The sequence below is a fragment of the Phyllosticta citriasiana genome (assembly GCF_038021145.1).
Source record: "Phyllosticta citriasiana strain CBS 120426 chromosome Unknown IWZ02scaffold_6, whole genome shotgun sequence".
NCBI lineage: Eukaryota > Fungi > Ascomycota > Dothideomycetes > Botryosphaeriales > Phyllostictaceae > Phyllosticta > Phyllosticta citriasiana.
The window spans coordinates 1,718,547-1,732,061 of NW_027117283.1; the positions used below are offsets into that span (position 1 = coordinate 1,718,547).

The window sequence follows — 13,515 nt, forward strand, 5'->3', positions numbered from 1 at the left end:
GTTCAAGCATCAAACTCGCATGGCAGGCGAGGAGGTGCAGCTCGCGTCGATCCAGCGAGCCAGTTTGACATGGCGACTAGGTCCATCCAAGGGCGGAACTGGCTTCCTCCCTCGTGGCTAGTTACATACGAGAGCAGGAATGTGTGGCGGTAGCTGGCTGGCTGATGAAAAGGCTGCTGGCGGGGGGTGGGCGGGCGCTGAGTTGGAGTGGCTCGGACGCTCGGACGGACGGAAGACCTCTCTTTGTGGAGTGGTCGAGTTACCCTGACTTAGTAAGGCAGGGCGGCGGTGCGCTGGTTGGATGGTAGTAGTTGGGCGCTGCAAGGCTGAGACCTACGTACGTCCTTTGTACTTGGGTGTCGTCTGCATGTATGTCTCGGTTTGACTGACTGACTGACTGACTGACTGAGCTCGAGGATGGGCTGGGCTGGCTGGCCGGCATGTCTGTAGTTGGAGACACACAAAGGATCGAGACTGCTGAGCAAGAAGCTGGATCTCGATTTTTTTCTGATTTCTTTTTGGTGGCTTGATTTCAGGTCGAGACTATTGGTGTTGGATGGATACAAGGAAATATACGGAGGGGCGAGGTTCAACCGCGGGGGGAAAGACGGCCGACGGCCAGCGGGCGCGCGGCGGGCGGGAGACGGACGAGACGACGCAGGAGCCGTGGATCAACCAAGTCCGTACAGATCTACGCTCGAAAGAGGGACCACGGGGCGATCCATCCCATCGTCTCTTTTGGACTCTGCACTGACTACTCTTGCTCGGGCGGCCACTATTCTTGTATAGTGGAAGGCATAGGCGGCGGAAAATCCGAGCAACAGCCCTGGCAGTGCCGACTCGAAATTCGAACCTTTTTTTTTTATTTTTTTTTTATTTTTTTTTTTATTTTTTGTTTTTCTCCTTGTCCTTGTCTAATTGCCACCAGCGCTTGGGCAAGCAGGCAAGCAGGTGGACAGGCAGGGGAAAACAGAGACACATTCCTTTGGCTAAAGATGCACGCACACATACAATCCTTGAGCGACCCAGCGCGGCTATTGCTGCATGCAATGCGGCGGCGGCGGCGGCGGCGGCGGGTTGAGCCAAAGCTGCGCAGGGGCAGACAGCCAGACAATGAGAGAAGCACACCTCCCTTCTTGGACCCGCCTGCTTGGATTTGGGACAGCAATCAATCTTTTCCTGGCGCCGGCAGAGTGGGGATAATGGTGAGCTGCGGAGATAGGGTCAACAACAAGTGCAGCAAAGAGGAGAGGACTGCATGTGGTGTTGTCAAAAGTGTGCCTGATGACGGAGTGAAACAGCCACGGCTAGTCAGTCGGTGGCTTTGCTAGGGCCGGGCCCGGCGCGGGAGACGGGAGGCCGCGGGCGGCTTCGGGTCATATTGCCACTACCACTACCGCTACCACTACCACTACCACTACCACTACCACTACCACTTCGACTTCATTTTCTGGTTGCACGGGCTGCGCATCAGACGGGCAGTTCGCAGTTCTGCACAGCAAGGAGCATGGCGTCGAGAGCGGCGAGAGGGAGGGCGACCGGGAGTTTAGAGAGGCAGCCAGTGTGCGATCGAACCACCAAGCGAGCGAGCATGCGCCTGTCGTATAGGCGAGAAAAGTGGCCTGATGTGGGAGACAACCCAAGTCCCATCCATCCATCCATCCATCCATCCATGCCTCCCTTGGCCGGCCGCCTCTTGGGGTTGACCTCACTGTACCTACACACACACACACACTCTCTCTCTCTCTCTCTCTCTCTCTCTGTACTACCACTGTGATATTCTGCTGGCCCTATACACCCTCCTGGTCAAAAGGGAGGGGCAGCTCGCTCACCAACCAAGTCCACTCCCGCGGATCCCACCTCGCATCCATCCCATCCACACCCCCATCCTATCTCGTACGCGCACCATCATCCCAAAATTTCACCATCTGCGCTCGAATGCACTTCACCTTTGACCCCCAGAGCCACACCATCCCTCCTCACCTCTACAACTGAGAGCCGCCCTTCAAACGCTTAAACGCGCCCGCCGCCTGCCGTCACCTCAGCTCTCACCACCCGCCTCCAAGTCTGCCAACTTTGGCCTGGATTACCTAAGCCCTCACGTCGCACAGCCCGGGCCCTTTGATTCATTGCCTCCACGCTGAGCCCGACCCGACTGTCCACTTCACCAAACCCCATCTCGACAGCCATGGCGCACCACTGGAACCCCTTCCTGCCGGAAGACGCTCTCAACTCGCAAAACGACCGCTGGGACCTCCCCTCAAGGACTTCCTCTCACCAAAACCAGCCCGCTAACACCTCGACTGCCCCCGCCACCTCTCACGCCTCCGCCCCGGTTACTGCTCAAGCCTCCGACTTTGCCCAATTCGACAATGCCGGCCAGGAGACGTACTTTTCCGACGCCTTCTACAACGACCCCAACAACTACTTTCTCAGCGACCTCGAGGTCCTTGAGCCGCTCGGCAACGTCACCCTCGCCGGCTCCACATCCGAGTCTTCGCCCGAAAACTACAACGATGTTACCCAAGTGGACCTGACCGACCCCTCTCGCATGGCTCGCTTTGAACCTGCCCGCTCCTCGACCGTCACCAACCCTCACATGACGTCGACGGCTCCCACTGCCGCTGCCGCCTCATCTTCGAGACAGCAAAGACCGGGCCCATCCACGGCTTCCCTTGCCGACATTCAGCAAACTTATGCCAAGGCCTTTCCTTCCGACCCTCGCTCACAGGCCTATGCTGAAGACCTGTCCTACTCGCAGCTGCAGCTGCAGCAGCAGCCCTCGAGGCAGTCTTCGAAGCAAATCGTCAACACCTTGGAGACGGTCGACGAGTTTCAGGAAACGGACCTCACCACCAAGCGCAACCGCGGCGGCATCAACAACAATGCCGACTCCATCTCCGCCTGCTGGACCTCCCCACTCTGCCCCAATCACAAAAAGGAGGGCACCCCACCCAATCCCTCGACTTGCAACGGTGGCTGCGCGCCTTTCCTCTTCGCCGACGAAGCGCCGCTCTTCGATCCGAACAATGCTAATATGACGGGTCCTGACCCCTTGCCATCGAAGGAATCGCCCGAGGGCATTGTTGAGATCCAGTCGAGACCGAAGCTGAAGCGTAGCGAGAGCGACTCCAACCGCGATGCTCCTTCGGGACGCGTCTTTAGCAAGAGTGGATCTGCAGCAACCGATCCCGAGCCACAGCAGCAAACCCAGCTGAAGAATGAGAGCAGCCCAGACTCGCATTCGCCTGAGGACACCACCAACGTCCAGCCCACCACTGAAGGAGACAACAAGAACAAGGGCCGTCGTCGTCTGCCCCACAACCAGGTCGAACGCAAGTACCGTGAGTCTCTCAACACCCAGCTCGAGTCGCTGCGGCGAGTCGTGCCCGCACTGCAGCAATCATCGCGCGGATGCGACGGCGGTGACATTGAGGACCTGCCAACTCCCAGCAAGCCCAGCAAGGCTGTAGTCCTGGCCAGTGCAACGGCCTACATCAAGCAAATGGAAAAGGACAAGAAGCAGCTGGCCGACGAGAATCAGCTGCTGCGCAGCCGCATCAAGGCTTTGCAGGCGTTGGTCAAATGCGAGGACTGCAGCCTCATGCAGTACGTCATGGATCTCAAGTTGCACAACGGCGCGCCGGGCGGCTAGCTGCCAGCGCAAGATTGGACCACAAAGAAAATAAATCTGACGATGAGACGGCCGCGCTGAGCATCTTGATTTACTCGTCGTGTTGAGCTTGCATTGCTCAAGTCTTTTCAATCTTTCTTCTCATCGCGAACGGCTCCCTCGTTGGGACTGGGGGCGTTTTTTTTTTTTTTTTTTTTCTTTTCTTTTTTTACCCTTCTTCATCGTACGAATACGCTCAGAGGCCACCACCTGAACACGCCACTTCACTCAACAAACACCGACGACCAATTTCCCCCCCCCCAACGTACACAGACTTGACTATAAGTCGGCAGCATCGTTACCCAACAGCATCACTGTGGGCGGGGCAGGTGGCTGGATGTCCACTTTCTTCCTGCCGCCTGCCGTCTGCTCAGTCACCTCGACGCATTCGCTGCGCTTTCTTTCCTCCTGGCTTCCTCCCTTCTCTCCACCTACGTTAGGGCGTTTCGGATTCAGGGACACATTTTCATCATCATCACCATCATCACCATAGGTGGACAAACCAAGAGCGCGCTAGTAAGCTTTTCCTTCAATTCTTTTCGTTTGTCTGTTCTAGCTGAACGCGCTGGCTGGGCAAGGGCGTTGCTGGTCTTTCTGTCTGTTTTTGACCTTTGTTCGTTATTCTGTTTCTTTCGACTCTTTTCGCTTTCGACGGCTTCCTTTCGTCTCGACGGGTGGAGTCTTGCGGCTGCTCGGCTCGAAGCGGACATGGTTGCGGGGATCGATTAGGGGGAGTTTGATGAGGCGCGCCGTCTGTTCGATGGCTGTCTGGAGGGACTTTGTCGCTGTCGTTGATTGATTGATTGATTGACCTGCGTGCATAGAGGTAAAGGAAAGGGCTTTGCTCGCAAGGAGAATTTGGGAGTTGGGTGAGGGATGGATCGTTTCTGCTGCCATGGACCGCTGCATTACGCACGGGTTACGGGATGGGAGGGATGATATGAGGGAAAGGGAAAGTAGGAAAAGGTGGGGATGAATGGATGGATGCGTGGGTGGGTCGAAGTAGAGAGAGAGAGATGAATGACAATGGATGCCGTCGACTTACTGCGCTTGGTTCTCGTCGTTTCCATGAATGGACGTGACGTCTCCCTCATCCCTCGCTCTCTTCTCTCTTGTCTTCCTTTTGTCGTCCTGCCTGGTTGACATCCATGGGGATAAGCCGTCTGTCTCTGCATTCGGTTGGTTTCGGAGTCGTGCGCAAAGGTGGATGGGCAACAGGTGGACTACGCTGGCTGCCGGGGTGGTCCAAGGAAGTGAGTGAGTGAGTGGTGAATCCATGGATGATGTTCAAGAAGGTCGGGTCGGATCGCTGACTCGTCGTCCTCGTCGTCATCGTCGTCGTCGATGTTGTTTTTCGTCACCCATCCAGCCATCGAATGCATCCATCGATCGCCCCTCTCTCTCTCTCTCATCATCATCCCCATCCCATCTTCTTTCTTCAAATTTCCTCCTTCCTTCTTTCCTACGCATAAACTCCCACTGTATTCTTCCTCTTGGGCGACTACTCCCTGGCCGCAACCGCGCCGAAAACCATAACCATGAACCAAATGAGGCTCGCTACTCTCCGCTGCTAAGCTCTTCGTCTGACACATGCGTGTCTTTTGTCGTTTGTCTCTTCTCTCCTCTTCTCTTCTCTTCCGACGTTCGGTTCCTCTTCATGCCCCTGCCTGCGCGCCTGCCTGCCTGCCCGTCTTGTTTTGCCACGACCATCATCCGCCTCCTCCCTACCTTCTTCCCTCCTCTTTCCCGCCGACATCGCCTCATTTCCCCTTCTCCATTACTTCATTCCCGTGTCCGACGAAAGACGAATGAATAATCGACTCGTTCGTGCGTGCGTCGACGGTCTAATGTTAAGGAAGATGAGGGGATCGAGCGCTGAGCGATGCAAAGTGTTACGAGACGGACGAGGGGGGGTTCGTTGCGGGCAAGGGCCGTAGAGGAGAACCGAGAGGAGACGAGAAGACCTGGACTCCGTTCGGCAGTCAGGCAACAGGGAGGGAGCGGTCAACGGGCGGCGGTACTGGCTGGCTGACTGGGTGGCGGGTTGGGTTGGGTTGGTTGGGTGGATTCGACCGGCCGGCTGGTGAATGCGAGAGACTCGCTTCAGATTAGGTGTAATTTGGGGTCGAAAAAGGGAGAGGTGTAGGAGGAGACAGCGGCAGCAGCGCTGGGTTCTGTCCGAGAGCAGGATTGGAGCAGTAGCTGGTGATATCGTGCTCGACGGACACGACCTACGTAGTTGTCATCGTCTAAAGATCGGCAGAGAGTTTTGGCGAGCGAGCAGGCGATCGAAGTCCACAAGGAAGAAGTGTCAAGTGCGGGAGTGTCAACGCAGTGGCGGCTCTAGATATGTGTTGTCGGTGTTGGTGTTGTTAGCAGGAGCTTTTCCAACAGCCGTTGAGGGCATCTTCGGCGTCAGATCTGGAAAAGTTCGTTGGTACAACAGGCCGCATGGTCAGATAGACCTGGTCTTCCAGAAAGTTGTCGAGCGAGCTGGCCGGGATACTGCAGTGTGTCCCTTTTTTTCATCGAAAATACAAACGCTTGCGTTTTGCGGATGGCTACATAGACGGTAGATTGCTTCGTCGATCAGTCAGTCAGATAGAGCCAATCCAACGCCGTAGTTGGCCGATTAATTTCGCCTCCAATTTCCGTTCTCGAGGAGCCTTTGTCCGGTTATGGCGGTCACGCCAGTCTATGGCAGCGGGGCTCGACTGGACTGTCCCGAAGGATTTCCCCTGGGGGACATTTTTGGTTCGAGAAAGAGGCAACAAGGGTGAAGGATGTTGACGGCCCAGAGCTGGAATACTTGAGGAGGATCACAAGTTTGAGTAGGTAATAGATTGCTTCCGGGTCGTCGAGATTGTGGATGAGTAGAGTGGCTCGTGGAGGTGCAGCGCTGCGCTTCAGAGCCCTGGGTGCCGCCTTTGCTTCATCCAGTGTGCTAGCTTCTTTCATCGCATTTCCTCACATTACGACCCTGTTTGGTTGGGTTAAGGGAAGCGTGGCGCAGCAAATGATCTCTCGCTACTTGCGTGAGCCAAAATACTGTAGATTTCGAGTGGTTGGATGGTCTGGTTACGATTTTGTGAGGGAGAAAAGGGCGTCAACGGAAAGTGAGGAGATGGACGACGGGGGCCATTGGAGTAGGAAAGGAAGTCGTTTCCAGATACGTCGGATTCAAAATAGCAGATGTGGTGCGACGAATGGAGAAGTAGTGGATGTGTGATCAATGACGACCTCGAAAGTCAACATGGAGGCTTTGCTGCACCGGTTAGCATTGCAAACGCGAGACTGATAGTGGAATGGAATGGACGAGAACAAAGTATTACGAGAGGTGGGGAGAGGTGGGAGACTGAAGAAAGACAAGTGGTGTGGAAGTGTTGGCGTCGCTCGTAAACACCGAGACATGGCGAGGGATGTCTCTCGACACTGACGTGACAAAGTCGATGGACAAGACAATGTGCTTTACGGCCACGAGCTACAGCAAGGGAAGGAAACGTTCGAAACGCACTCATCTCCGGGACCGTCCAAGCCCAATCACAAAGGTCTTTGTCTGCGGGCCCCTTGCCAACCACCATGAGATCTTTCCACCTACCAGCGTCGTGCTTATGAGTGAAGGTGACAACGCCAAGTCTTCCAACTGGAGCATCACTGCCAAAGGGCCGAGCCATGTCCACGTAATGCCCTCTCCAAGCCCAGAGGAGTCGGAAACCAGCCGGAAAGCAGAGGGACCGGGCACAGCAGAAGCTTTATATCTCAGCCTCTGGGAGCGGTCCCGATCCCGACCACCCCTCCCCTTCTGCACATCAGCATCAGCGCCCATGCAAGAAGCCGGGCGAAGGCCAAGGATGCAAGAAGAAAAAAACAGGGAAACATGGCTCATGAAAGCACCCACACCACCGGACGGTCCGGTCCGAGCAAACGACGACGTGACCCACGCGGGCTTCCTGAGGTAGGTAGGTATGCCGTCCGAACGCCAGCCGCAGCGCGGAGTTTGGCTGCATTCTTCATCCTCATTATCACCGGGGGCCGGCACCCAGGGGGACGCAAGGTAGGAGCAGCAGCAGCAGTCAGTCGCTTGAGTTTTCCCTGGTCAGCCCTGCGGTAATTGGTTTGGATGTGCAGACGAGGCGCTAGCTGCTTCTGTGTCGCGGACAGCGCTGCAAAGCTGTCGAGGTCAAGGTGCAAAAAAGGAAGCTGGCTGTGGTTGGGTGTCAACCGCCATGTCGCCAGTCGACGTCTCGGAGCGGAAAGGGATGAACGTGGGCTATGATCGACGACGGATGTCGCTCGGTGGCACAGACGGTCGGACGGTTGTGGGACCACCGCACCTCACGCGGCGGCGAACACCATGACCTACCAGCTTAGCCGGTGCCATCAAGGTTCAGCCTGCCATCCATTTTTTGCGGCCAAGGAAAGAAATTGTCGCAAAAGCCTCGTATCAGATGGCTCGAGTTGGAGACAGTTGATGCGCGGCGGACAGGGTCTCCGCTCAACGCATCTCTCGTCTCCACTTCTGCTATGGGCAAGCGAAGCTGCCGATGGCTGCGAGAGCTTCACGAAGCACTCAGCTGAGAACCGTTTTGGGGCAGACCCAAGTCCCGAAACAGTCGCCGGTTTGCATTGTCTAAACCGCATTCGGGCCGGGCCAGTGGCCGTTGGACGTCAACAGGGGTTTGCGGCTGCTGCCGAGATTGGTGGTGTGACCTACCGTGACCTCGCTCCCTCTCCGCGGAACCTTTGATGCAGGGGTGAGCGAACAATGGCAGAGGCTGCGGCACGACTCGGGCTGTTTGCTGCTGCTGCTGCTGCTGCTGTGAAATCGAAGATGCGAGCTGCTCTTGATTCACGCCCGGACGCTGGTCGTTGAGGATCGGGCGTTGGGTTGCGGGGTGTCGTGATGCTATGGTCACTTGGGACTTGGGGGCGGAGGGCGCGGTGGCGTGTCTGTCGGGCGAGATGACGGCGCGCTGTGGTCGTCGACAGCTGAGAGGCGCGGGGACGTGGAATGGCTGATGTTGGAGTTGAGGAGAACGGAGGGAAGGAAGGAAGGGTCTAGAGCTACGTCATCCTCTCTCACGCCATGCACTGTGGACATGGCCGGGACATGGACCGACCGTTGTTCGAGACTCCAAGGTAGTGGAGTGCATGCGCGCGGGGCTCAGGGCTGAAGACGACTGCCATGGAGATATATTGAAGCTCATCCTTCCATCTCAGAAATTATGGAGCACTCCATATAGCGAACCACTGCCGAACCACCACTTCTTTTTCTTCTTCTTCCACCATTACCTTTTTGGGGACTTCGCCAACACCAATCAGACACGTCTTCCTCATGGCCCGCATCCCCTCGCAAGGCCCTCTCCACACAACCCGCCCTCCCACTGCGGTAGCCCAAGCCCTTCACAAACTCAAGCGGCTCCCTCTACCTGTTCCCATCCACAAATATACCCCAGAAAGCATCCAAGCCGCACAGCAGCGTCTGCGCAACCGGAGACGCGACGCCCTTGCTCCCGATTTCGACGTGCGTGAAACCGACAGCGCATTCTACCTCGAAGGAGAGCTCCCAGGTATCGCCTCAACCTCTGCCATCCGCCTCCACTGGATAGACCGCCGCACCTTGACCATCGAGGCCACCATTGAAAAGGTCGATCTCGAGGCCGAATGGGGTCTGTTGAGGCCGATTCGCGGCACTTCGGTGCAGTCGAGCAGCGATGGCGATGACATGGTGGTCGACAAAAGTCCCCAAGTTGAAGGAGTGGTTGAGCCCAACGCTGTCGAGGACAAGCCGTCCAAGCCCGTAGTACGGGAATGGTTGGCCGAAAGGAGGTGCGGCCAATACCAGAGAACCTTTACCTTTCCGACGGATGTGGACGCCGAGGCAATCAAGGCAAGGCTAGGACAAGGCTTGTTGCGGGTCCTAGTGCCAAAGGTGGTGAGGACTGGCGTCGACGTAAAGAGGGTGTCGGTGGAGGACTGCGAGGACTAACTTTTTTACGATTTTGGGCGGGCGCTCGGAGTTTTTAGGACACGGACTATACCTGGTGTCACCTTTTTGGCGAGCATGCGCGGTCGGATTGGAGTTCATCGGCTCTCGGGGCTTACGACGGTGTCTGGGTTTTCGGCGCGTTTTGTGGTCTTGGATTGTACGATTGGCACGAATGAGTTTGGATTTGGGCAGCGTCAAGACTAGATGTAGCACAAGGAACGGGACAACATGCTTCAATACTCTGTTCAACATCCATCAGTCTTTTGCAATGTCAATATGTTGATATGCGAAACACTCACCGATTCGATTTGGTAAATCTATGAGGGACAAGCGTCCAAGTCTTCTCAGCGGATCATCGTAGCTTTCGCTCGTAAAGATCCGGTGGTCCACGAATTCGATGCCCGAAGGTTATCAGACCTCGCTGCTCTTTTCTGAAGAGCGTTCTGCTCGTCTTCTCTTGACCCACTCGCCAAACGGCCTCCAGATTTCCTCTTTTTCAGCCGGTTTGGTTGAAGCCGATAGCCCGCTAGTGCTTGAAGCCACAAAGACACGAGCTCCAGCCCAGGCATCGCCACCTTGGCCAATTTCCTCCCCATCGGTACAATTCCCCATGTTCTCTTTCTCTTCTTGCCATCCGTATTTGAATTCCTTCTTCGTTGGGTTCTTCCCGTATCGCCACCTCCAAACAGCTTCCCAGATGCCTTTTCCGACAATGCACACTGCTTCGGGTTTGTATTGTCTGATTTTGGCCTCCAGTATCGGCGTCCCAGCTGCCATCTCTGCTTTGGATAGCTCGGCGGCGTCTTTTGTTGGTCGTTCGACAATGTTGGTGTTCCCCATTTCGTATAGGCGGGGCAAGTCTACGTCTTCTTCAGGGCGACAGCGTCGATCGGTGCAGCCAGAGGAATGCAGCAGCTTCCAGAACAGATTGGACGGGTGCGCGTAGGCATGGCCTGCTGTGGCGGTCTTGATACCCGGATTGGTGCCAACGAAGACACAAATGAGGTTTGGCTCAAGAACATCCTTCAGCGGTGCTAAGTGCGCATACTTCGAAGGAGGCGCATATCTGCTGGGAGTGCGGCGACGTTTCGCAGACAAGGCAGTGCTGGCTCCGTCGGACTCGGTCTTTCCGTCAGTCGATTCTGCGCGCTTCACGCCCCGACATGGTGAGGATTCTGTTGAAGCCCTGGATTCAGCGTCATTGACATAACGGAACTTTTCAAGGCCGGCTCTGAAAGTCGAAGGCGCTGTCTCAATCTGCTGTGGCGCGAGGTTTCCTAGCGCCACAGGCTCAATCACTTCCAAAACGGGTGAATGGCCATTAGCGTTGCCGTTTGTCTGGGAGGGTCCAGCTGGCTTGGTAACACTAGTCCTCGTCTGAACCATGGTGCTTGTTGTGTACTCTGAGTGGCATGATGGGCACGTAAAGCCGGTGTGGACGTTGTGAGGTCGTGGCGGGACCTGCGTTGAGTGACGTATGCTCAGGCACCGCGCTAACCCGCTCCAGCTAAGGTGGCACCGCACCCTCTCTTCGCCTGTTCAACCACACAACAACAGCCTCATGTTTGGTCCTGATTCTTTGGAACTTCCGTCCCGGTTTCCACCTTCAAAACACCATTTTCTTTTGGGCGATTGGCACTGCAGCTGAATACATCATGGTTTGCTTATTGTTTGGATCAGCAGCGGAGACAATCAAATCCACCGTTCATAAGGCCATCTAACAAGGCATATGACGGAGCCTCTTCGCACGGTGTCTCTGCAAGGCGCGATAGCTGTCCCGCCTTGAGACCACTGGATCAAAGCTTTCCTTGCACGTTTTGTTCCTGGCTTCCGTCCATATCAAGGTACGAGCTTGTCCAACTGAGGCAGAGCGACGGCCTTTGCGGAAAACCCTTGGCGACACGAACATTTTACTTGGTTACAGTAGGACGAAAGCCTGGTTTCAAATCGAACCTGCCTTCCGTTCCCCTTGCATGTCTCCAGCGTCATAGCGGCCATGTTTCACAAGTCTCAAGGAATAGATAGGAAGGAGGCCGACAGTCCTCCCATCGTCCTTTCGAAGTTTGTTCCATCACCACTCCCAAGACATAGATGAGAGTTCAACCTCGGACGTTTTCCTCGAAAATCTCTTAGCCATCCTCCAAACCATCATGCGCATTCCAGTCCTCGCACTCGCCTTGTCCACCTGGCTTTGGCTTTCCGCAGCTAGTCCTCTCACGCAAGCTGAACCACGAAAATGCAACAAACAATATGACAAAGCTGCCTGTGGCGCCTGTCACTATTGGAAAGACTGTTTGGCTCCGAATGGCGCATGGTATTATCCTTGGTATGATCATCGTCAGCTCTGACAAGATTGATGTTGACAAGAATCCTTGGATAGCGCGGCCTGCGACTTTACCTCGTGGTGCAATTGTACTGCCCCTGCTGGCCTCTTGGGACCGGAGCCTGGTGAAGCAATAATTTCAACAACAACTTCCTCGGCGTTGACGAAACCGACACCGAGAAATTCGACTGCAATTTTTAAACACGTTTTGCCGAATTGACTCAACACAACGGGTTGGGATCAACATTGAGAAACCGCCGGGAGAACTATCAGCTTTGTGGTGCTACCGAAACTCCACCATTGCAACTTTCACTTGCCTTTCCCGAAATTCTGCCTGGGTATTGCAAGTATTCGAGGCGTCACTGGTGGAACGAAGTCTTTGCGCGGTGTGTTTTCTCGATGGCTGGGTCCGACAGTTGGTGCCTTTGAACTCCACCTGGAAAGCTAGAATGAATTTTTACTCTGGCTGACGCGCTGCTTTCGTCACGGTCTAAATTTTTCCATCTACTCTCTGTTCTTGTTCAGATGCTACTCGACTCGAGTCTTGTAAGAGGACAAGCGAGGTCAGAAGATCATAAGTCTATCACCAAGCTCTCCTTGCCGTATGACAGATGCTGATTGGAATATGTCAAAGACGGAGCGTGGATCTCTGGTGAGGTGCTCTCAACATCCAACTCTCAACGAAGATCCTTAATTCCGCCACAACCACAAACAAGCCCTTGATCAGGCGGAGGATCTACGTCATGAAACCAAAGCCCATATTGAAGTGACAACATCATCTGGCCATTCTTTCTGTCAACTTGCAATATGACGCCTGGTTCTTTGTACCGCGGTACCGAGCCACAAGTCACGAAATTGTTTAAGTATTCCTTGGTTCGGGGATGCGAGGCGGGGCGTACCATGTTCCTGTCCACGAATCTTTCTAGCACCGCTTGGTGGTCAAAATCGGTATTGTTGAGTCCTATAGAGCTATATAAGCATCACCATTTCTCGATTCATCCGAATCCATCGTCCGTCTCTGCATAACAACCCGACTTTGCTCAAAAATCAAAAGCGAGATCTCTACAAGTTAATCCACCAACAGTACTATTCCACTAATACTTAAGGACCCTTTCGACCCTCCCTTTTCCAAACAACAGCTTGAAAGCCTTCTTTGGTCCTTCGAAACCAGTTCCTCCTGGTAAGCAGCTGCCTTTGGTGTCTCTTGAATCAATAATGACTCTTCACTAGTCAAAAATGGCCTCTAACTCCAGCAAATTTGGTCAGCGTCACGCCGAGCAACCCTCTGGGATCCACAAATCCAAATCCTGGGCCCTCCTCGAGACTGAACCCTTCGAATTTGTCGTACAGGGCTACAGGCCCAAGAAGACCGCCCGAGCTTGCAAGGGCAAGGTTGCCAGACTCGTTTGCAACATGAACAATTTCAGCCCCCTTGAAGAAATCGAACTCGACCAAGAGCAGCCAAGGGAGGAACTTAGCAAAGATGATCAAGCCTTCTCCGACGTTTCAGGTGGATTCAAAAATGATCGT

At 54.9% G+C, this 13,515-nt stretch overlaps 6 protein-coding genes across 6 annotated transcripts; 4 read left to right on the top strand and 2 right to left on the bottom strand.

Moving 5' to 3' along the window:
* Nucleotides 1–2,188: 2,188 nt before the first annotated feature.
* Nucleotides 2,189–3,655, top strand: IWZ02DRAFT_376554 (uncharacterized protein; the record flags this gene model as incomplete). The annotated part of the gene is made up of 2 exons (XM_066764896.1): nt 2,189–2,584; nt 2,690–3,655. The coding sequence occupies 2 exons, from the start codon at nt 2,189–2,191 to the stop codon at nt 3,653–3,655; spliced, it is 1,362 nt and encodes a 453-aa protein (XP_066623309.1).
* Nucleotides 3,656–3,973: 318 nt separating this feature from the next.
* On the bottom strand, nt 3,974–5,512 carry IWZ02DRAFT_263850 (uncharacterized protein). The gene is made up of 3 exons (XM_066763380.1): nt 4,997–5,512; nt 4,719–4,870; nt 3,974–4,560 (listed from the first exon to the last, which is right to left on the bottom strand). The coding sequence occupies exons 1-3, from the start codon at nt 5,263–5,265 to the stop codon at nt 4,292–4,294; spliced, it is 690 nt and encodes a 229-aa protein (XP_066623310.1). The 5' UTR covers nt 5,266–5,512; the 3' UTR covers nt 3,974–4,291.
* Nucleotide 5,513: 1 nt separating this feature from the next.
* IWZ02DRAFT_263572 (uncharacterized protein) lies at nt 5,514–6,396 on the top strand. Its single transcript, XM_066763378.1, has one exon. It carries the CDS (start codon nt 5,761–5,763, stop codon nt 6,247–6,249), a length of 489 nt encoding a protein of 162 aa, XP_066623311.1. The 5' UTR covers nt 5,514–5,760; the 3' UTR covers nt 6,250–6,396.
* IWZ02DRAFT_263573 (uncharacterized protein) lies at nt 6,397–6,997 on the top strand. The gene has a single exon (XM_066763379.1). It carries the CDS (start codon nt 6,543–6,545, stop codon nt 6,900–6,902), a length of 360 nt encoding a protein of 119 aa, XP_066623312.1. The 5' UTR covers nt 6,397–6,542; the 3' UTR covers nt 6,903–6,997.
* A 1,755-nt stretch (nt 6,998–8,752) lies between these two features.
* IWZ02DRAFT_264001 (uncharacterized protein) lies at nt 8,753–9,838 on the top strand. The gene has a single exon (XM_066763381.1). The coding sequence runs from the start codon at nt 9,009–9,011 to the stop codon at nt 9,660–9,662; it is 654 nt and encodes a 217-aa protein (XP_066623313.1). The 5' UTR covers nt 8,753–9,008; the 3' UTR covers nt 9,663–9,838.
* A 117-nt stretch (nt 9,839–9,955) lies between these two features.
* Nucleotides 9,956–11,125, bottom strand: IWZ02DRAFT_451345 (uracil-DNA glycosylase-like protein). The gene has a single exon (XM_066767529.1). The coding sequence runs from the start codon at nt 11,046–11,048 to the stop codon at nt 10,074–10,076; it is 975 nt and encodes a 324-aa protein (XP_066623314.1). The 5' UTR covers nt 11,049–11,125; the 3' UTR covers nt 9,956–10,073.
* Between the last annotated feature and the right edge of the window lie 2,390 nt (nt 11,126–13,515).

Coding starts and splice junctions, on each gene's coding strand:
- IWZ02DRAFT_263850 (XM_066763380.1), bottom strand. CDS start 5,265: ATGTGTCAGACGAAGAGCTTAGCAGCGGAGAGTAGCGAGCCTCATTTG. Junction 4,871..4,996: donor GACGACGACGATGACGACGA/GGACGACGAGTC, acceptor ATCCACCTTTGC/GCACGACTCCGAAACCAACC. Junction 4,561..4,718: donor AACGACGAGAACCAAGCGCA/GTAAGTCGACGG, acceptor CCATGGCAGCAG/AAACGATCCATCCCTCACCC.
- IWZ02DRAFT_263572 (XM_066763378.1), top strand. CDS start 5,761: ATGCGAGAGACTCGCTTCAGATTAGGTGTAATTTGGGGTCGAAAAAGG.
- IWZ02DRAFT_263573 (XM_066763379.1), top strand. CDS start 6,543: ATGAGTAGAGTGGCTCGTGGAGGTGCAGCGCTGCGCTTCAGAGCCCTG.
- IWZ02DRAFT_264001 (XM_066763381.1), top strand. CDS start 9,009: ATGGCCCGCATCCCCTCGCAAGGCCCTCTCCACACAACCCGCCCTCCC.
- IWZ02DRAFT_451345 (XM_066767529.1), bottom strand. CDS start 11,048: ATGGTTCAGACGAGGACTAGTGTTACCAAGCCAGCTGGACCCTCCCAG.